We start from the raw sequence: 23,140 nt of genomic DNA on the forward strand, positions 1-23,140 counted from the left end.
GTTACAATAGGACAGCAGCCCCTCCTCAGTCAGCAAGACTGTCATTTTCTATTCTAGTGTGCCAACTCCCAATAACGAGCAAATGCAGAGAGAGAGGCATGAAGAAAGTAATTGTTTGCACACTGTCAGTGAAAATGTCAGACAATAAATACCCTTCTTCCAATTTGTTTTCAACCAACTCTGTACGGAGCATGCCCTCTATCTGTGGGGCCTGAATGGACATAGCCACATTTTACTATTTTTTTTAATGGTTTCAAGGGGAAAACAGAACTTTAAAAGCACTGCTCTGTACTGAATCAGTGAACCAATCAGGTGTACACCTGTCTTGCTTAGCCTGACCTGGGACCAGACACTGAATCCTCAGAGGATAAACCACACACCCCATAGGTCAAGGAATCTATGGAGCAGATTCTCCTCCAGGTTCTCCAGTGACTGCTCAAGAATCCTTGGAGCTGTCAGAGAAAGAGCCAGTCCATTGTACTCAAAAGCCCAGATGCCAAAAGGTCTGGGTACAGGCTAAAAAGCAAAGGCACAACATGCATCTATGAACCCAAAGTTGTCACTTGGCTCATTAGTAAGGGTCCTCTTCATGAATAATTCCTGAAATTTCTACACTGCCAGCAGCTGTGGTTAAGGTGTGGTCTAGGAGGCAAGATTACATAAGGCCTCCCTCTTGAGCCTTATAGCTGCTGGAAGCAACACAGTTCTCTGGTTCCTTATTCTAGTTTCCTTCCTGGATGTGTTGTACCTTGCAGAATTCTCTGTGATACTGACCTTGGACTGTTGCCTAACTGTACTTCTAGATCATATTTTGGACCTAGAATGATTCTCTGTCCATGATTTTGGTTTGTTTGGATTGTGCTGCACCTACAATACTGTCCTTGTTGCTATTTTAGTAATGGTCTTAAGCCTCATGGGAGTGGTACCCTAACCCCTAAGAGCACCAATTGGAGTGTGACAACACTCTGTGTAGACACAGAATAGCACATCATGCCCTAGCATAGATGTAACTCAAAGAAAAGTAGTGTGACTCAAAAGTCTGCATCCTACACAATATGTATCCAAATAAAAGTATTGCCTCACTTGTTCAATGTTCTGACAATGCTAGGATTTCACACCTGCAGCAAGAAAGCGATGCAAGAAGAGAATGTCTGCATCTTCTTATTTAATCCTCTAAATTAAAGCCTGGTTTAAACAATCAGTAATCCTTAGGTAATAACTCCTGAACACTCAACCTGTCATTCCAGGGGGAATTTGGTATTTGAAGAGGCAGAAAAGAGAAAAAGCAACTCCTGGTAAACATTAAGAGTTTATCTCCCTTATTCTGGGATGTGCAAGACCAGGCCTGTTGCCATCAGAGCATGATGTTCACAGAGTGTGACAAATATCTGATACAATGTAACCAGTAAACGTCATATGGCTGAAACAAGCCAGTATTCCTTGTACACCAGGGATAGGGAACCTGCATCCCTCCAAATGTTTTTTTGGATTACACTTTCCGTCACCCCCAACTATTGGCTATTCTAGCTAGGGCTGATGGGAGTTGTAGTCTAACAACATCTGGAGAGCCACGTGTTCCTCCCATCCCTGTTGCAGACAGACATTCAGGATAATTATCCTGAGATAACATCCTTTGAATTCTGATTGTGTAAACAGGATTCTAGACTGAAATAACCCAAAACCAAAAATATTACCCAATACAGGACAAGCGTTTGCTGACTAAGAAGGGAGGGTATTTTGTAGGAGATGCAAGTTTCTTTATAGGGATATAGATTCCAAATGTTTCCCCTAAACTTTCACTCTTAAAACAGACTCTTTTCAGGAATTTTGGTAGTACCTCATCGTGATCCTCATCTAGGTACTTGATCTGGATATCATTCAGTTCAAATGAGACTTTCACCTATAAGAGAATAGATGTGCACTGAACTGTACTGCCATGATCTCCATCACAGCAAAAGAAACAGGCAGGGCTCATATCTTGGGTCAGACCCACAGCTCTCTTTTTTTGATGCTTCAAATGTGCCCAACGGGGCCAGGAAGGACTCCCCCTCCCTCACACAACCTGGGCTATGTATACTCAGTGCTTAAAGACTCTTACCAAGAATATGGAATTCTACAACCTGTTTACATCATGTAAATTAAGTGCACGTGAATATTTTTTACTAAGTATATTAATATACTTTCAACTGTTGTTATTAAGAGGAGCAAAGAGCTAAGCAAAACACTGAGTCTGATCACTAGACAGCTTGCTTAGCAGCCTTTCATTCCCACCCCCAGTGCCCAAAATTTCATCTGATGGCACTTGCACAGCTTTAAGGCTATCTTTGTAGCAATTAGGGCTAGAAGCAAACCAAAAGAAAGAAAAGCAAACACAGATTTTCAAGTGTGCTAAATTCTGTACCCACTACCAAATGCCAGGGAATCTGGGGGACTGTAGGTAAGAGTCCAAAAATATTTACCAGACCATCTAGAGAAAATGAGAACTGCACCAATGATGTAATGTACCACCCATTACAATCACAAATTGTGTGTGTACAAGCAAGGTAAACACTTGTGTACAAAGGGCAAAGCAAGTTCACAATAAAGTTTAGCCAAACTATCATTCGGCAGAGATACAGTCAGTGCCACTTCTTTTACTTTGTGGCAGACATCCACACTGGATTTATGTTCAAGCAAGCTTTGCTTTCAGCACCATTATTGGAATCATAGAGGTTTGTTGACTTCCTGGCACTTCTAATACTAGGTGCTGAGGTATCTGAAGCAAATCTGAACAACTCCACCACCACCGCCTGACAGTCTCCCATAATAGGAAACTGAAGGGTGGAAAAGCCCATCCTGTTGGGTCCTCAAAGGATAGTAGCTCAGTCCCCGTCTATCTCCTGATACGAGCAAAGGAAGCAGGGTGGTGATGTAGTTCCTACCAAGATCATCTGACCAGAAATCATCCATTTGGTATCAGTCCCATGGGGGCTTGCAGCCCACAAAAAAAAATCCAGGAAGTTAAATGTGAACTCAACTTATACTTGTGGTGCTTATCTCCAAGGGCTCACCGCTTTTGGCTGGCATTGGTAAACACGCCAAAAAATGGTGGTTGCCCCTCGCTTGCACAGTGTCTCCACACAAGGCTGGGGACAATCCCCTACTTCAGGTTTGGAACTGGAAAATTTGATGAGAGTTTGCTGGTTTTGCCAATGTGTGGCTGAGGCTCTACAGCCATGCTGGCAATGCAGCAGTTAAACAGCCTTTAGATTTCCTCCCTACCTTGGAGCTGGTGAGGGGGTGGAGATAACTGCAATAGCAGGACAATTCTCAACCACCTACCTCAACTACCCAGCTCTATTTCTCTGTAACATCTGAATCGGGAGAGGCCGTGCAAGTCCTGGACCGCTGCCTGGACTCGGTGGTAGGCTGGATGAGGGCCAACAAACTGAGTCTGAATCCTAGCAAGACGGAGGCGCTGTGGGTTGGTGGTTCCCAAGTTCAGATAATTGGTCAGTTGCCTGCTTTGGATGGGGTTGTACTCCCTCTGAAAGAGCAAGTCCGTAGTCTGGGGGTGCTCCTGGATCCATCTTTGTTGCTAGAGGCCCAGGAGACCTCAGTGGCTAGGAGTGCCTTTTACCAGCTTCAGCCGTTTCTGGACCAGAATGGCCTGACCACTGTTGTCCATGCACTGATAACCTCCAGGTTGGATTACTGTAATGTGCTCTATATGGGGCTGCCCTTGAGGTTGGTCCGGAAGCTGCAGCTGGTGCAAAATGCATCGGTGAGACTGCTCACTGGGGCAGGGTATCGCCAACATGTCATCCTGCTGCTGAAAGAACTGCATTGGCTGCCCATTTGCTACTGGGCCAAGTTCAAGGTTCTAGTTTTGGTGTACAAAGCCCTATACAGCTTGGGACCAGGACACCTGAAAGACCATCTTATCCCTTATATACCCAGCTGATCACTGTGGTCTACAGGTGAGGGGCTCCTGCAGATACCATCTTATCAGGAGGTCCGTTCTGCACAACATAGGAAACGGACCTTTAGTGTGGCGGCACCAACCCTGTGGAACTCCCTACCCTTCAATATTAGACAGGCGCCATGTGTTATCTTTTCAGCACTTATTGAAGACCTTCCTCTTTCAACAAGTCTTTTAAGTTGAGATCTTATCCAAGTCTGCTTCTGTGTTGGAACTGGTTTTTAATATGCTGTTAAACCTTTTTTTTAAACAGTATGTTTTTAAACTTTTTTAAAGGAAAAAGTCTTCAAAGCTTTAAAAAAATTTTTTTTTAAAAAGCTGTTTTGTTTTAATGTATTTTATGCTGTTTTAAAGTGTTTTTAGTGCTTTTGCTTGCTGCCCTGGGCTCCTGCTTGGAGAAAGGACAGGACAGAAATCAAATAATAAATAAATAAATAAACTACCTCCACAGATTCAAGATTAGGAGGAAGGCTGGAGCTCATCACTCTTGCCAGAAGGCAGTGATGCACTTACCATGGCGAACAAAAATGTGGAAGCCTGATCATCATAGTTAACTTTTGTACCACATACCAATTTTGAAAATTCTTCTTCATCTACTTTTCTCTGTGTTGCCTAGAGAATCTCAACGATCAAAGATCCAACTCACCATAGCTTCCACATCAGCCCAAGTGGTATTAGATGAATCTGACACAAGGAAGCTCTGTGTGTCACCTTGGAAGGTCACACTGAGATTTACCTGTGGATCCATGCTGCCAGACTATGGAAAGAAAATGAAAGTGCTGGATTAAAAACTAAACTGTTTGGATACTTTCAAGTGAATTCTCATTTGACAGCACAGAACTGCAGCTGGAGATTGAACGCTGGCAGTATTTTGGAACCACCTCTAGAAAAAAAAAGGGTGCTGGGGCTCAGGACTACCTAAGTATTTTCCTTGCTGCTCCAAAAGTCCCTTTCCCTCCAAGCCGAGAACTGCAATTCCCTGGTACTTAGGAAGTAAAACCTGTTACCTGCTCACATGTTCTCTTCTAATATTACATCAGTGAACTTTGACTGTTCTATGGCCAGTTTACTTGTAAATAAACCTTGAAAACCTGTATATAAATAGCGTAAATAATAAAGGAACACACGTTGTGTCGCAAGCACAGATATCAAGAAAAAAAGCTACTTTAACACCTAGCTTTTTTTTTAAACAGCCCAGGATTTAGCAACTGCCACACTTTTTTTTAAACAGACTGTTTCCAGATTTATTTTGGATAATCTCTACTTGGACAGCTGTTTGCATGGAGATTTAGTGCTTCAAGTCACCTGACTCTAATTTTCCTAACTTTATAAACTAGGACTTATATTTACCCAAACCCCACTCACTAACATTTCTTATGCCTGTAATCTTGCTCATCCAGTCTTGTTTCCAAGACCAGAATCATGTTTTACTCTACAAGCCACTTAAACTTTTTCTAGCATCTGATTTTAACAGGTTTTAAGCACATCTACCTATGTTAAGATGCTTGCTGTTATTTTTCTCTCCACTCTACTAATTTTGTTGCTTGGTATCTGTCTGGAACTCTTGTTCTCCACACCACTGTGTACCAATTGTGTCATTTAGTCACATGCAGGCCAATTGTAGGTCATGACCCATGGACTTAAGCCAAACATGTTAAGCAACAAAGCGACTGGGGGGAGGATTCTATAACATGTGTAACCTTGCATATTGGTACAATAATATTGATAGTATCTAGATACAACTATATTTTGAGTAGAACCCTACAAACATTTCAGAGAAACACCATATTGCAAATCCCTGAGCACAGGAAATTTTACAGGATGCATACCAAACACTCATCACGCATCTGACCTATCTGCTGTGGGAGCAAAAACTTACAATATTAACTGGCCCTCAAGGCCAAAAACAATATTAAAACATCTACAGGGACTCCCAGGTCATTCCGAGGCTGTAATAAGATACATACTTGTAAGGGAGCAAGTCTCCTCGAAAACACTCTAGACTACTTGGGAGTAAACCTGCATAGGATCGGGCAGTATGACGCATACAACCAAATATTTTCTGCTTCTACAATCCCTTTAATTTCTGTGTGTTCGAGCTGAATCGCTGCATTTGAAAGAACCTGGCAAAAAGTAGGCAGTGAAATATCAGGAACTTTTGCCCAACTGCAAAATAAAGCCAAGGAAACAATTTGCTTTTCCTCGAAAGGGATAATTCCACTCGTCACGGTATGGGAGAGAAACCAATTCAATAACAATAACAACAACAACAATATTGAACAATATGCCGGAGCGAAACAGACACGGACGGGTCAGGGGTGGCGGTAGGGAGAGAAATTCACCCCCCCTCCTCCCTGGGTGTCGAGCCCGTTCAAGAGGAGCTGCTTTGAATAATACAGTGTAACGACAGCGGATAAACGGGGCGGTGCTTACCGTCACGCAGTCGATCCTGGACCTGAGGAGGGCGGATTGCGCCCGCCGCCGTCGCCGCCGCAGGTGTCTCGGGAAAGAAGGTTCCGTCCGTCTCCCCCTGCGCTGTGACGTGTAAACATGGCGAGTCCACCCGGACTATTCTGGCAACAGCGGCTGCTGAAAGATGATTGGACCTTTCCGAGTGCCATTCAAGACACTGTTTCATTCCATTGGACACTAAGCGCCACGGGGCGGATTATAAAGGGAAGGTCCTAGGAACCACAACAGTAATAAAAGTGGGAAGGATTCAACTCATTGTCCTGGAAGGAATTTCCGGGTTCTTATAAGAGAAGCCATTTTGAAGTGTTTTCCCGGGAGTGGCCCAAATAAATCTATGATGTTAATGTAAACTCCTTCCCCCTCCCCCCCAAAAAAAGCTAGCAGGAGAGACAGGAATTCTTGCTATTTCTTACTCTGGTCTTATTTCGAGCGTAAATGGAGTGGAGTGTTTGTTGTTTTTTGCGAAATTCTTTGTCTCTGTAGGTTGTTTTCCAAACTTTCAGAGAAACAACTATCCATACGCAGCTCGGGGAGACACTTCCGGTTTCATGGGCGAGACCACAACTCCCAGGATGCATTTCTTTTACTATTGAAGGGATCTGGTTGCTTCCTACACCATCACTTCTTGTTATTCTTTGCCCGCTCGGCCCTTTTATTGTTTTGTGTGCAGAGCCAGTAGGCTGTAGTCTTAGGTGGACTATGAAAAAAATAATCCCCCCCAAAAACTTCTCAAGGGTCACGTGCGGGCTAATTGCAGAGCACGGTATAATTTCCCCTCCCACTCTAACGTCATTCCTCTTGCCAGTTGGAAACCCTCGTTTTCGGTCACGTGATCATGATAGATGCGAAAGCGGTGAGATGATTGGTTGGCAAACGGTTACCCTGGGGACGGTTCTGAAGAGGGCGCGAAACAGCTGCGAGAAACGGTTATGGGTGGGTTGATGTAGAGGGCGCGATATAAGCTTGAGGAAAGAGAGTAAAAGTAGTGAGATATTGGAAAGGGCTTGGACCGGAGTGAAGGGTAAGCGATGTCTGGGTGCTGGCGAGGAAATTACATAAAGGGCATAGTGAGCCGGGCTTGATAAAAAAGGAGAGGGAAAGCCTGAGGTGCTGGTGGGGAGTTGGCGGTTTACAGCTTAGTTTTTCATCTGGTTTTTAAAAAAAACTTTAGGCATATTGTTGTTTCCAAACAGTAAAACTGGGGACCATCATCCGGCAATATCAATCAATCGGTAACAAAATTATATTGCCGAAACAATGGGCATTTGTTTTATTTGTATTTGTGGGGTATCCTAGTTTCGATTCTCTTCTTTGCCCAGTAGGTGAAATGTGCCCTTAAGTTTCTGGGTAGCTTTCGTGCCTCGGCGGTCACCCAGGCTGTGACCTTCAGCGATGCTGTGGGCTGCGCCAGGCTTTCCTGGTCCCTCCTTTGGTCCCTCCCTGAAGATGTCATTGCCCCTCCCCTTTGCCTGTTTATAGGAGAGAAGAGGGATTCAAAAGAAAGTGTGGTCTGACGAATTCTTATAGAAGAGGAATGTATTGCTAGTACATGATTTCTGATATAAGGATACATTTTAAAATGATGTTCAACTTTATTGGAAATATTCAGGGTTTCTTGGTATGCATCAGTACATGTTTTCATAAGGAAAAAATTGGCTGATGCTGCTGTTCCTTGTTAGCCCATTCTGTATTTTCATAGCAAATAATTATGCTGTGGGTAAACGTGCATATGATTGGGATGTATGGCTGCAATTGTATACTGTTGTATTATATTATTACACTTAAATATGAAGGGGTAAGAAGTTAAACTTAATTACCTATTATTACTTTTGTTCATTTCATATTTTGTTGTTTGTTGTTGCTTTATTTTGTAATGTTTCTATGAGTTTGCTGATTTTTAAGTAAATGTCATTTTACTGCGTCACAAATAAGTTTTCTGAAGTTCAGCTGATCTGTGTGCATGTTTACTTGGGTGTAAAATTTCAGTGAACGGAATGGGGCTTATATCCAAGTCAGCCTGGGCTACACATTTAGTAGAATCCTGTGTTTTTGAGTGTGGTTTACGTTCAGAGTGTTAGACTAGTCTGACATGAAGCCTTTTTATTTTTGAAGGTGTAGAAGACACTATGGATTCCTCCATTCCAAGCATTGCTGAGGTTCATGGCACGCTGCTGGCTATGCAGAAGAATTTAGAATGCCCAATATGGTATGGAAAAGTGGGGTGTAGTGGTTAAAGTGCCACACTATGACCTACAGTGCCAATCCCCCTTTGAAAAGAATTTGACTCTAAAATTGGGTGTGCACATGAAAATCTAAATACAGGCACTTTCTGCATTATTTGCAAGGTAGAATTCTTTGTGGTATGAGTATGGGATCCCCTCTCCCCCCAAAAAACCCCTTGATTGGGCAACTTACTTTATATAATTTTACATTCATATTGCTGTGGTCTTTCCAGCCTTACTTACAGATCCCAGAGCTTTCTTTCCTTTCTCCTTGCCAGGTTAGTTTAATCCGTGCAGTATTGGATGTGGCAAGGCAGTTCCTCAAAAGTAATCCTTAACATCTTCTCATCATGCTTCTTTTTATAATGCCCAAAGCAGCAACTTGTGCATCTCTCTTATGGAAAGATGCACAAGCTAGATGGCATCTGAGATGCCTACTACAGGGATGAGGAACCTCAAGCCTTGGTGGGTGGGTTAAATGTGGCACTCCAAGTCTAAAAAGGTTCCCGATCCCTTTCCTAGTCAGTCAAAGCCACTTGCTATTGACTTCATATATTACACTAGAAGTGTGAAAAGAAAGAAACATTAGAAGCTGCCTTATATTGTTCAGACTATTGCTATTATCTAGCTCAGTATCGTCAACACTGCCTAGCAGTGGTTCTGTGGAATTTTAGATAGGAGTCTTTCCCAGCCCTACTTGGAAATGCTGGGGATTGAATGTGGGACTTTTTGCATGCAAAGCATATGCTCTACCGCTGAGCTACAGCCCTCCCTAATACGTACAAATTAGTTAAGCATTTTCTTCAGGAGGTTCCTGGTAATGCCCAGAGTTTTCCTGAAGGAGAGAGACTTGCAGATACATTTCTACCACCTCCAACAGGTCCTGACTACTGAAGAACTTACAAAGAACCTACTAAATCCGCAATGCTGAGGATCTAACTTGTTCTATTGGCTCCTGTTGTTTCCCATTACTTTTTGGGAGGTTTTATTGCTTTTTTCCAATGAAATTATTAACTCATCACAGCAACTTTCAAGAACCAGAATCTTTCCTCTGAATTATAGGCAACCTCACAATAGTGATGGTTCATTTGAGGCCTGAGATCCAAATATGGCCTGACAATGGCCATGGCACCTACAGTGTTTGCCTCAGAGCTGGTGTTAGGGGCAAGTGATGGGTCAGAGTGCACTGCTGAATTCAGGGTGTGTCTGTCAACTACTCAATAGCTAAAACTACAAAATACTACAAACAGTCCATAAAACTTGAATAAAAACAAATTTATGGATTCACATGTGCAAATTTCTTTTACATGATGGCATCAACCATGCATGCAAATTGTGCAGAGTCGTGAAATGGGCTGTAAATGCAATAAAAATGCAAGTTATTCCAAAGTTGGAGGGGATTTCCAAGGAACACTCCCTGTTTTAGGCATCATTTTGTCTAGGACTGGACCTGGTCTTGTTACTCATCTCTTAAGTGATGAGTGGCAGGTAGAAGCCAGTCGTCCTCCCTATAATTCATATTGGAATGGCAAGGAAATTTTAATAATATCACAGGCTGTTTCTTACCCACATTTCTTGCCACTTTCCTGTTCTGCCAAAGAAAGGTAATACGTAAATTTGGGGTTCTGTTCAAACATAATGGAAAATCATTATCTTATCCATGAGGAGGAGAAGCTTTCTTGTTTTAAACTTGCTACAGTGCTCTGTGACATCCAGACTTGAGGAATTGTGGTTTGTTAGAACTATGGATCTGAAACCACAATTTGATGTAGACTTTTCGCTAACCATAGTTTAAACAAGCTACAGTTCCCTGAGTGTGGATGTCACAGGAAAAGCATAAGCTTTTGATGTGAAAGAGAACAGGGATTTTCTGTGGGTGACCATGATTTTCTGTTATGTCTGAACTGAGCCTTTGTCTTTCAGCTTCAGCCAATTGTAAGCCTGCTGCTAGTCGCACTTGAGTAAGAAGCAGGGAAGGAACTTCACCAGTGCCCAATCTAGCTCTTGATCTGAATGTTTATAATATGTGTGAAATGCATTTTCACATAATATTCCTGCCATTGTGCTCTATTTCTGCTATATTGTTCAAAATTGCCCCTATATTAATACACAATGTCTTCCCTCCCTTGGTTTATTTCAGTCTCTGACCTACTGTGTCTCCTTATGGCACATCTGTGCTTTGAACCAGTTGAATTCCTCTAAAGATTGCTGTGAATATAAATGAAGATGCTAGGAATTCTTTATTAGAGATCTTTAGCTCCTTCAAAGAATTACTAGGATTCCTTGCTGGAGAACTGCAGCAGTTAAATAGACGTGAAAATTATTTAAAGTTCTAGTATAGGTGTGCCCTACCTTAGGGCTGGTAGAATATAAAACCATGGTAAAACGTAATAAAAATTATATAGCTTCTTGGTGATGTTTGTGGCTGAGAGTCTTGGGTTTACCGTGTTTGGATTGTGGAATACTCCCTGGGTGCTGCCCCCTTCTCCCCATTCTGATGCTGCTGCTAAATATGTGTTGTCATGGCAGCAAACACTTGGTGGCACCAAAATCCAGAACATATGTCAGGGTTCAGACTAGATAGAAAATGCAGTCCCAGCATCAGACCACTACTATGGTGCTTAAAGCTGCAACCTTGTTTCCTTCATGTGCAAAGACCTCCCAGAAGGGAAGGCCAGTCTCCGAGGACAGCCTACCTCTCTAAAGCAACTTTTAAAGCTCCCTAATCATGTGATGAAGCTGCAATCAAAACTTTGTCAAGGCAGAGAATCAGTCGGTGGTAACTTTTTTAATCTTAAAAATTTTTTTGGTTTTGAATGATCATAGTGGGAGTGGTATCACAGATCAACCCCAGGGTGACATTTGGGTTCCACTAAGTTTATATCTTCTCCCAAAGCAAAACTATGGAACATTAATTCTCCTTTTCTATTCCTATTAAGTTAGCCAAGCAGAGAAGCTAGTTAAAAGCAGGAGAAAAGAATGATTGAAGAGGTGGGAAAGCTAGATTCTTACTGAAACAAAGAAGAAAAACGGTCTACAGAAAATGATTCAAGCAACTATACTCAAAATAGTTTCTGCTGCAGAAATGTTTTTTTAATCAGGTCCAGCTGATTTTGAACTAGAACTATTGTAATAGCAAGAGCCAATTTGCTAGGAGGTTGGACTCTTAACTTGAGCAAATTTCAGTGCAGAAAATGCCCTACAAGTTGTATCTTCTATCCTTCCAACAATACTAGAACATGATTGATTCAAGGCCAACCTTTGTCCTTTTGACTGAACATGGATTGGAAGGTAACTGTCACTAAAATTTACTCCTTTTTCTACTGTACATTACAGGCAGCATGTTCCAAATGAAATATTCTGGTTCAATTAGATCAGCTGTGATTTCACGGTGATGCCGTGAACATCTTGTATATATGGTCGATGGTTGGTGTATTCAGATCAGTATGTTAGGTTTCTTCCAACCCCAGAACACATACATTAACTCTGATTTGTTCCTCCCTTGGCTCTGTAGTCTAAAAGTGCAGCAAGCTTCAATGTTTCCTTACCAGTCTGAACTGCATCACCCTATTTCCACAAATACACACCCTTAGGCCCCATATGAGGTTTTTCCCAGCCCCTTTATTTTGGCCTCTTGTTTACTTGGTGCTCCGTCTCTTTCTGAGGTCTCTAAGGAGATCCTGCTGTTCATTCCACAACAATTTAAATTCATGAGGTCTGCCTCATAAATTCATCTTCCTTCAAATTGCAGCTTTTCAATCTATCATCTACTTCCCCTTCCTGTAGCCACTTTCTCACAAAAGCAGTAGATTGTCAGCATGCTGCTGAAGCCATCTTTACTCATGAGCAGTTAAAATAATAGTGGAAAATCTGTGACTGCACAGGAGTTCAGGCAGTAGAGGGGCAGGATGCATGGTGTGTGTCTAAGAGAATAGTCAACAGCCACTAGCCACTTCTTAGCCTTTTTAAACAATGTAAATGTTTATAATAAAATTATACTACTTAATATAATAAAAATCAAAGTAGTTTACATAAAAACTAAAAATCCAGCAATATTTTTAAAACATCTTAAAAACAAGACAAAAACAAAACACAACTGACTCTCACAAATAAAACAGCTGTGCACAAAATAAAAATTAAGAGTCAGCTCAGCAAAGGTTGGGTAAACATAAGGAGTTAAAGGTCATCATTGGCCCCATCTGCTTGATTACCTAAAGGAGGGCATTCCAAAGTGTGGGTGCTATCACTAAGAAGTTCACTTTCACATTGTTGCCAAGTGGCAATCAGTTTGTTGTGGAATGAACAGCAGGATCTCCTTAGAGACCTTAAAGATCAGTCAAGTCTATTCCAGGTGAGGTGGTCTTACTTATGTCTAATTGTATTCAACTGAATGAATCTTTAAACTGTAACAGACAGCCTCCTCTGTCATTTTGGTCCAGAATGTTTTATAGCGCCAAACAAATACTGTGTCAACTGATTTTGGAACTTGCTGCATCTTGCCAAAGATGTTCAATTCAGATGTTGTGGACATACCATAGACTGATCATCAGGAAATGCGCTGGTACATCCCTTTTTCCTCTGATGTGCAAAAAATGTCCTCCACTTCCTTGCTTACAATAACCATATTTTGCCATGATGTTCAAATCAGGCAAACTGGTTATTGATAGCCATAGTTGACTCCAAATCAGAATAAAAAACTGGCTTGAAGTGAATATGTCAAACTCTGCTTACTGCAGTTATATCATAGCAAATGACGGTTACCACAAACCATGAAATGGAAGAGGAAATTGGTATGTGCAAGGGGAGGAGAAAGCACATAATAGCACATTCTTAATGGCCAAACTATGATTTGGCTGTTAGAGAATCTTAGAACAGTAGAGTTGGAAGGATCCTATATATGTTAGAATTGAGCCATTCTGTGCCCTTGATTTTTATGTCAGACTATGAAGACATCCCATTATCATTTATCAGACAACTAAACGAGATATTTCAATCCAAACATTTAAAATACAGTAGTGGTACCAGATTGGAAATTTGCAAGTATGACCTGGAAGTGTGTGGGATGTGTGTCATAAGCATATTGTGAAAGGAGCAGATGGCTCCTGAAGTGGATATTTACTCTCAAAGCGAGATTGTTTTGGGAAGAAAAATTCATCATGGGCAGCGTTTCCAATATTTTGCATAAGAGCAGAGGCAGTAGTTAATTCAGAACCAACTGGGGTGGGTAGGTGATGGTGGTTCTTGCCCCCAAATGCATTACAGTTATCAGCTCCCTTAAAAATAATAATCTTGTGGCACTTTAGATACTAACAGATTTAAACTTTTTTGGACTTTAGTCTATTTCATCCAGTGCTTGGGTAGCAGAAATATATGCCTACATGGTGGGGGAAGGGAAACAGTGGGCCTAAAAGCCCATAAAATGCAAAAGGTATAGTCTGTAACATTTCTATGTCAAGCTCAAACGTATACAAGATAAGCACAATGACTGCAACAGCAATATTTCGCATACATAGATTGCTATCATCATTTCCACATATAATGAGAGAGAGAACCTTAGCCTCAGTTGAGTTATAAATGAATAGAATCAAACTTGCTGATAAATCCTAGTTTCATGCTGGTTTTTGTGTAAGAATTGTGGCTTTCAAGACAATAGCAAATTGTCCTGCGAGATCAAAATGTTCTCCCACTGGTTTCTGAATGTTGCCATTTTCGATTTGTATCTATTTATTTTATGGTATGGAGACTGTCCTATGCAGACAGCAGAAAAGTATTGTTGGCAGGCAATGGCATGTGTTGAGTTTATTTGTACAGTGTTATTTGTTTATAGAATTTATGAGTTCCTTATGTTGGTATGTCTGTTGCTTGAGTTGGTATGGGGACAGAGTTGGCATCTAGATTTGTAGCAGGTACTAATCTTGGGGTTGTAGCCAGTGCTAATCCTACTTAGAGTAGAACCATTGAAGTTAATGAATGCGACCAATTTAGGTATGTTATGCCAACTAAGGATACAATTCATGCATCCAATGAAGTGCACTTCAGTCCATGAAGATTTATGCCACGATGAAACTTGTCAGACTTGAACGTGCGCAAGATTCTTCTTTTGTGTTAGCTGTTACCTAATAAAATGGCTACATCTCTGGAATCAGCTCCTGCACAGGCATTATATTGAGGATGCCATATTTGGAATTAATAGCTTTGATGCTTTATTTTTTTACTGTGCTTCACAACTTGTGTTAAGCTAATCAAATGCAAATTAAAAATAGAGTTTTACTTTATTTTTTATTAAAATATGAATATGGTAATTTTACATTTGTCTTATGCAAAATAATACAATTACAATAAAGAAATAGTATTATACGGTTTGTATATTATCTTTATGCTTATCATTCCAAAACATTATATATAATGACCAAAAACCTTGTTTGGCTGTTGATTACAAGCTCGTTTAAAATGTTTCATTTTAATCATAATTATAGTTGACCAGATTGCTTTTCTTCCATTTTTTTGCTACGCAAATTCTAGTAGCTGTCAACAAATTCAGTGCTATTTCTTGGCCCTATAAAAGCAGAGTTTTGGGGTCTAAGGATAATTAGTAATTTTATTCATTGTGTCGCAGATTATATTTAAGAATGAACATATTTTGGACATTCCCAAAACATATGTATTAAATTTGCTTTTGAGGTTATGCATCTTCAGAAATCATTTTGGGTACCATTGATATTGGATCTTAAAAATGTTTTATTTTGGTACTGCTAATATTAGTTTAGATGGAATTTTAGTCCATAGCAATCACCATTCACTTATATCTAGATCTTGGCCTATATCCCTTCTTCGTTTCCTTATAAATGCCCCAGGTTTATATTCCAAACCTGCTGCTATTCCATCAAATTTGCCTATTAGCCCTTTGTTTTTGTACATTTATTTTCCAGCTTTGATGCTTTATATATTTTTTCCTAGCCTGGAGGTGATGAAAAATCCAATCTCAACAAATTGTGCCCACATCTTCTGCAGGTAAGCCTCCTCTTCTTTTTCTGTGGCATTGGATGCATGACCATCAAGAATCCCCTTGGCATGTAGAAGGTCTCAGTGTCAGGAAATCGCCTATTGGTGAGAAATCACCAGAGCCATATTAATACGAATAGAGCTGGCAACTTGTTTTCCTGCTAGAAAAGTTTAACTCATCAAGCATGCCTATCTAAGAGTTTGGTCAGGCCAGATTCCTTTTACTCTGTGGGACACTGCCATCTCTTAGGTCAACAGAGATTCTTCTCCTTCAGTATTGCCTCCACTCCAAAAATAATTGTGGAACAGCCTTCTTTATTCATAAGCTTATTTTGCCTGAAGTTCAAATACTGCATTGGAAAAATTCTGTTATTTCTGATTCATTACCATATATTTGCCATAGTGACTTTTTGAGTTCTTGTCACGTTTATGCTATGCCTGTAATTACTATAAAAACTTTGAAGAATAATAATTTAAAAAATAGGATGAAGAAGGGACTTAAAAGGTTATAGTCTTGTTTCTGCTTTCTGAGGGAGGGACTTGAAAGAAGCAAAAGGTAAGAAATTCTGTGGAGAAAGCAACATTTTACTGCACTGGTAAAAATGGGGAGGGGGTGTATGGATACTTTTACTTCCTTGAGGTCCGGTTGAGACAAAGGCTGGAGGAACACACGCCTCATGACTTTGAAACTAGTTGTGGAATAAGCAGTTTATTTTGGCAAAACGTGGCAATTTGAGCCTAACAGAGGTTCATGTGCACATATGTGATATTAAGTCAATAAGGGGTTTGGTAGTATCTCCCCACTCTCTTCAGATAAGAACCAGTATTTCCAGTCAGGGTACTTCACAGTTAAACTAATTGTTGTTTTTCTTCCCTAGTTTCTGCATGTTTAAGCTCCTCGGACAGAAGAAAGGTGTAGCACAGTGTCCACTTTGCAAAGCCAAAGTCACCAAAAGGTAAATAACTATAGCAAAATTTAATTCCAACAGGATGATGCAGCTTTGCACAGTGCAATACTGCAGATCCAGGATGACAATGGCACTGGTGGATGGGAAGTTAGAATCTTCTGCAACGGGGACTTACATGCTAAATGCAGAGCTTGGAAAAGTTACTTTTTTGAACTACAACTCCCATCAGCCCCAGCCAGCATGCTGGCTGGGGCTGATGGGAGTTGTAGTTCAAAAAAGTAACTTTTCCAAGCTCTGGCTAAATGACTCTAATGCCTTAAGTGAGGCATCCTAAGAGAATGGGTTGTAGAAGGAGCTACAGCAGCTTATAGACAGCAAAGAGGCATATGAAGAATCTTCTCCCCATATTCCAGTCAGTGTCCTGTAAGAGTAACAGGGAGGGGGCAGTGAAGTGGCAAGATCAATGTTATGTCCATCAGCTAATCCATTGTGCTGGTCCTTTGTGAAACTGGTATCCCATAAAGCGGGGTGGTGGTAGCAGATGCAGTCCACACGACCTCCCCTCCCAGCCCATGGCCTCTCCTCCTGTGTGCTCTCCCGCACAGCAGTTATTCTTTTAACTGGTACCAATGTAAATTTAATAAAGCTTTTTTAAAGTCTAATTACTATGGAAGGGAGGATTCAGTAGGGGTCACAGCTGGTGAGGGAAAGGTTAACTTTCCCCCTCTTCCCCAGCAATTAAGTTTGAAAAAAGTGCAGTGGAAGGCTGTTTCCAAGCATAAATGCTGCAGGAGGAGGATCTTCAAGATTGTAGCTGGGGATGGAAGGATGGCCCTGTCCACCACTGACATGCAGTCCCTGGAAAGTTAGCCATGAGGAAGTGTGTAAGGCTGGAAACAGTTCCACGTTTGTAGCTAAACTTATCATCAGAGCACCATTGCTTTTAATGCTTGTGGTTTTGACACTAAAGAACCATTGGAGTAAATGGCCATGAAACAGCAAGAGTAATATCTACTGTCTCTTGGTTATTCTAAAGTGAGTAATTCTTTAATGAGCAGAAGACTGCATCATCTCAGAAATTCAAGCCTCTACTGGGAAGCCATTCTTATTCATAGCCATATTTCCCCAGGTCTGTCCCCTAAGCTTGGTGTCTCAGGGAATTGTTGAGAAAATTATGCATTTCATCTTCTTGACCACACATCTTTGTTGCCTTGATTGTTTCAGAAGTCTATGGAAAGATACTCGATTTAAGGAAGTAATCAAAGTTGTGCTGGAAACCATCCATGCTTTTGAATGTGATACAGGGTTCAAGTGTAGGTATTATGTTCCTCCATGAACTTCTTTCACCAAGACTTGTTTGTGTAGATGATTTGAAAGCTGGATGAGTTAGAATTTCGTTTCTGGTCCTCTTCTTGTGATACCTTCTAAACTTGATTCCAGGATGATGCTTTTGTCTTATAAAGTTCTAGATAACTTGGTCTATACCATTCTGCTATATCCTGCATCCTATCTCAGCCTGTAAGACAGGGAGGGGAAAACCTGAATTCCCATCAGCTCCAGGTGGGAGATAGTCAGAGTTAATGGAAGTTGTAGTCCTAGCAATATATGGAGGGCCACTCCATGCTTTAAGATGTCCAACAGTGCCTTTTGAAATGCATATGTTGGGTTCAAAGATGGATACTACTCTACAACCCTAGAACTCTTTTTATTCCGACAGGCTTTTGGAATAGAAGATGTTTAAGGATAGCATTTAAGAGGTGTGCGGCATTGTTTTACTGCCTTAATTGCACTATTTTTAAACTGTTTTTTAAACCATTTTAAGTGTATATTTAAATGTTTTAATGTCGTATATAGTTTAACTCAATTTTAAATGCAGGTTTTTGTATGTTTTTATTATATGTATTCGTTTTTATTTGTAAGCTGCCCTGAGTTCCAGCTTTGGAAAAAGGGCGGGGTAAAAATAAAGAGGATAATAATAATAATAACTCTTGCTTGAAAGCCTTTGCTATTGTTAGCTATTGATAGCATATTGATCTTGCTCATGTTAACAAAGCCCAAACCAGGGTACATTCCAGAGACAATGTAAGACCCTCCTATTTGGACAAGAGGTTGATAACTAGGAATGAGTTAGCATTTTGGTTTTGCAGTATTTTAGAAATAAGAGTCCATATAAAATTATGATAAATTCTGCAAATGTTTGTACATATTGCTTGCTGCCAATGGAAGTGCCCCCCTTCCCCACATCTAAGTCCAAAGGCAACCAACCACCCCAAGGTTTTCTCATGTGCAGCTTAGTTTGCTTTGTGCTGGAAAGCTCACCTCTTACTTTAAGGTAAACTTCATGCCCCAGATTTTTTTACATATGTCCTGAATGAGATGAAGGTTTGCTTATATTTTTTTTCTCAGTTTCAGATGATCAGTGCTTCCCTAAGAAAGCTATAGAAGCTGCTTGTGCGTCAGTTCCATGGAAAGAAAAGGAAGTCATTGATTGTAAAGGCTATAGAGACAGACTGAGAAGAGTGAAAGAAGCAAAAAATAGAAATACTAACTTGGTAACAGCATTTTCTACCCTTTTGTTTCCTATCCTAAGTATATTTACAGAGAAATCCCCACACACACCCCAAAACCATTGTGTTGAAGAAGATTTGGTGAGAGAGGTGCCCCCTCCAGCATGTAGACATTGATCAGATCCAGACTTGCTTAGCTGAAGCAAGATGGCTTCAAATAGATTCACTGGATTATAATTTTATAAACAGCACTTGAGTTGGACCCCTAGGCTGTGGAAAAGCACTAGTTCATAATTATTCCCCTTAGAGTAATTATTTATTTTTTAAAAGCATCTGAATGAAAGCTGTTTTTATTGGTTTGGAGTATTGAAGCTATAATGCATTTTAATTGTCATTGAAATTACTGCTGTGAGGGATATTTTCCCCTAGTAATGTGTAGCCACGAAGCTTCAGTGAGTAACTGTTAAAAAGGGACACTGCAGGATAAAGCACTGGTCTGTTAAAACCGAATGGCTTTGGCACTGCAGTAACCTTCAAGAAACTGGGAAATAAAAATTCTCTGGTCACACAGTTACATTTTCCTTTCTGTTTTTCCCCTCTGCCTTCCTCTGGCTCCTGACTTGCAAGACTTTTTCTGTGAAATGGTAGATCTTGCTGGTGGATAATCATGGGCCACTTGTCTGCCATTGCTTCAAGGCTAGGCATGTATGTTAAAGGGGGAGAACTGAATCAGCATGGTCAGAGGCAGCTGACTTCCGAGAGAGAAGAAAATAGCAATGATGGAATAGGCTGAATAGTCCATAACACAGGGCAAAGGACCACTGATGTTGACAGTAAGGGAAGCAAAGTCTGGCAGATCAAAGGAAGAGCCCTTAGGTGAGCAGCTGGTCACCATGTGAATATCCAGTGGAAGCTTGTATGTGAACTTTGGAGGGCTGCTGAGGAATGAAAAGAGGAGTTGTGAAGGGTGTGGTGGGTTCTTCCACTTTCCAGCTTTGCTAGTAAAGGTTGGCTTAGTACTAATTCTGTTTTGGCCCTTTGTGGGCCAGCAACATTTGATAGGAAGGAAAGAAATTTAGCACAATCTGCTATACTCAGATATTCTCCCACCCACATTATTCAGGTTAGACTGTTTCCCATGCTAAGGTACCTTCGATATAGACTAAAATGCCTCTTTGGATTCCTACAACTGCCTTGCCTTGCCATCCCCAGCCTTAGACCAACATTGTATTTGATTTGCTAGCTGGAATCCCCTAGGCAAGCACTATTCCAGAGGTCTCATCCAATCGGGTTTGGTAATTCACATGTAGTTAATGGCCTTAGTATGGTTTGGAATGTTTTTCCTTTTTTTCTTTTTGATAAGTGAAGAACTTTCTCCCAACCCCAAGGACACCAACATTGATGTTCCAAATGAAAATCTCTCAGGCAAGATCTACCTGTTGATCTTGTGTCAGGTATAGATTGTATGCAAGAGAGAAACCCTCTTTAGGTGTTCATTATCAAACATGAAAAGGGGTGTGTGGGTAGATGTGGAGCTGACTCTGCCCCTCGGTGATGCCCCGTGTGCTGGCAGTGCTCCTGAGTCAGTGCATGATTAGCTCAGTCTAAAGGGGACCTCTTTCATTGCGTGAAGGATTTCCAACACGGGAATGTCCCTAGCCACTTTGGATATAGAGCAGTGAATGCCTGAAGAGGGCTAGAGTTTCTGCATAATCAAAGATCATGAGCTCCTTGGCTAAAGGAAGAGCTTTGTTACTACAGGGTCCTAAAGGGAGGACTGCTTCACAATTGCATGCTAACATCTGTAGGCCCCCATGGTCTGAAGGCACATGAGGCCAGCACCCTGCTGAAGCTAAGCAGGGTCAGGTCTGGTCAGTGCCTGGATGGGAGACTGCCTGGGATCCATATGTAAGCCGCCTTGGGTTTCTATCATGAAGAGAAAGGCGGGTAGAAATAATAAATAAATCACATCATCTGTGCTTCCCTTAGCAGGGTGAGACCTCCGACTTGCCATTAGTTAGCAGAACTGTCACAAGGCACTCCCTGAGAAAGAAAAGCAATTCCAGCAAAGCTGTCATCTTTGAAATAGGTAAGTATTTCAATGAATTGGGTCACTGAGAACAGCAGCAATAGTAATACAGTAATACTTATCCTGTGTCTTCTGTTGAAAAAGATCAATCCTGGCAGTTGCATCTCTGTACAGGCGGGCCCCGTTTATACGGCAGGTTCCGTTCCTTACTGCTCCAACTTGTACAAGACTACTTACTGGATATAATTGAACAGGGGTCTGAACCCTTGCCACGTTCAAATCTAATGTTCTAACCATAATAATAATAATAATAAAATTTTATTTATGAGTCGCCTATCTGGCCGAATTAACGGCCACTCTAGGCGACGTACATTGATACAATAAAATACAATATAAAACCAGTAAAACCACAATCAATAATTAACCAAACACCACTCTACCAGTTAATCAATCAGTCAATCAACAGCATTAAAACTAACCCACCCCAGAGATCCCGTAGGCCTGTCTAAACAGCCAGGTCTTCAGGGCTCAGCGGAAACTTATCAGGGAGGGGGCATGACGAAGGTCGAAAGGAAGGGAATTCCAGAGGGTGGGGGCCACAATCGAAAATGCCCTCTCTCTAGTCCGAACCAGTCTAGCTGTTTTAACTGGTGGGACTGAGAGAAGGTCTTGTGTGGCTGATCTTGTCAGGCGGCATAATTGGTGATGCTGGAGGCGCTCCTTCAGATAAACTGGGCCAAAACCGTATAGGGCTTTAAAGGTCAACACCAGCACCTTGAATTGGGCCCGGTAAACAACTGGTAACCAGTGTAGATCTACTAACACAGGGGTGATATGATCACGGCGACGGCTGTTCTTAATCAAACGTGCCGCCGCATTCTGTATCAGCTGTAATTTCCGGACTGTTTTCAAGGGCAACCCCACATAGAGCGCATTACAGTAGTCTAAGCGGGAGGAGACCAGGGCATGTATCACCCCTGGGAGCAGATGGACAGGAAGGTAGGGCTGTAGCCTCCGTATCAGATATAATTGATACCACGCTGCCCGGCTCAGTGCCGAAACCTGAGCCTCCATGGACAGCTGGGAGTCAAGATTGACCCCAAGGCTGCGGACCTGGTCTTTCAGTGGTAATCTAACCCCATTAAGCACCAGTTCTATATTGCCCAACCTTCTCCTGTCTCCCACTAGCAACACTTCGGTCTTGTCGGGGTTTAGTTTCAGCCTGTTCCTTCCCATCCATCCACTTATGGATTCCAGGCACTTGGACATGGTATCCACAGCCAACTCTGGTGAGGACTTAAATGAGAGATAGAGCTGAGTGTCATCCACATATTGGTGACACTGCAGCCCAAAACTCCTGATGATAGCTCCCAGTGGCTTTATATAGTTGTTGAATAGCATGGGGAGAGGATAGAACCCTGTGGCACTCCACAATTAAGAGGTCAAGGGTCTGAAACCTCATCCCCCCAGTGATTTAATCTGGAACCTTCTGCATGCAAAGCAGATCTTCTGCCACTGGCACTGTTTGAATTTGGTGCCTTGTCCTGTTGCACTGATTGCAGGAGGGATTATATGCACTTGGGAGCATTCAGGAGCTCCTGAGTGTATCCAATCCCTGCTGAAACCAGTGTGACAGGGAAAGACACCAAATTCAGTCAGTTCCAAATCCAAACTGCCAAATTCAGCAGTTGAACAAATCCAGTGGCTTGAATTTGGTGCTGTTTTCAGCCATGACTTTACCTATCCTGTGCCTGATGTCAGAGGATGGACAGGCAGGCATGGCTTGGACAAAACAGCCTTGCAAGCCAAATGGGGAGAGCTGGTGAAGCACTGAAGAGCTCTGGATAATTTTTTTGTTTAAGCATCGCAGCAGGAAATGTTTTCAAAAATCAAAAGCTTCATTTAACTTATTTTAAAAAATCATCCAGTGCTGTGCTTGGGGGAGGGAGGGAAACACTCCAGAGCTCTTTGGCACTCCACAGACAACATTTTGGAAAGTCTTACCTTGTAATACCTACTGGAGAACACAAATGAGCACC

At 41.5% G+C, this 23,140-nt stretch overlaps 2 protein-coding genes across 11 annotated transcripts in view; one reads left to right on the top strand and one right to left on the bottom strand.

The window, feature by feature from the left end:
- The window catches only part of NBR1 (NBR1 autophagy cargo receptor), a 30,454-nt gene extending 23,899 nt beyond the window's left edge, over window positions 1-6,555 (bottom strand). The window contains exons 1-3 of one of the 5 annotated variants that reach the window (XM_061590184.1): window positions 6,395-6,555; window positions 4,608-4,718; window positions 1,838-1,900 (exon numbers count right to left, since the gene is read on the bottom strand). In XM_061590184.1, the coding sequence (XP_061446168.1) occupies window positions 1,838-1,900; window positions 4,608-4,709 (165 nt within the window). In that variant the 5' untranslated portion in view covers window positions 4,710-4,718; window positions 6,395-6,555. Of the gene's footprint in view, window positions 1-1,837; window positions 1,901-4,607; window positions 4,719-5,928; window positions 6,349-6,394 lie in introns of those variants that run through there. The other 4 variants (XM_061590187.1, XM_061590186.1, XM_061590188.1 and 1 more) reach the window with 4 other exon arrangements.
- Window positions 6,556-7,053: 498 nt separating this feature from the next.
- BRCA1 (BRCA1 DNA repair associated) overlaps window positions 7,054-23,140 on the top strand; it is a 72,342-nt gene continuing 56,255 nt past the window's right edge. For 2 of the 6 annotated variants that reach the window (XM_061590178.1, XM_061590180.1), the window contains exons 1-7: window positions 7,055-7,286; window positions 8,546-8,639; window positions 15,613-15,666; window positions 16,536-16,613; window positions 17,790-17,878; window positions 18,972-19,117; window positions 21,062-21,161. In XM_061590178.1, coding sequence (XP_061446162.1) covers window positions 7,133-7,286; window positions 8,546-8,639; window positions 15,613-15,666; window positions 16,536-16,613; window positions 17,790-17,878; window positions 18,972-19,117; window positions 21,062-21,161 — 715 coding nt within the window. In that variant the 5' untranslated portion in view covers window positions 7,055-7,132. Of the gene's footprint in view, window positions 7,287-7,319; window positions 7,455-8,545; window positions 8,640-15,612; window positions 15,667-16,535; window positions 16,614-17,789; window positions 17,879-18,971; window positions 19,118-21,061; window positions 21,162-23,140 lie in introns of those variants that run through there. The other 4 variants (XM_061590179.1, XM_061590183.1, XM_061590181.1 and 1 more) reach the window with 4 other exon arrangements.

The sequence above is a fragment of the Rhineura floridana genome, chromosome 11, assembly GCF_030035675.1.
Source record: "Rhineura floridana isolate rRhiFlo1 chromosome 11, rRhiFlo1.hap2, whole genome shotgun sequence".
In the NCBI taxonomy this organism is placed as follows: Eukaryota; Metazoa; Chordata; class Lepidosauria; order Squamata; family Rhineuridae; genus Rhineura; species Rhineura floridana.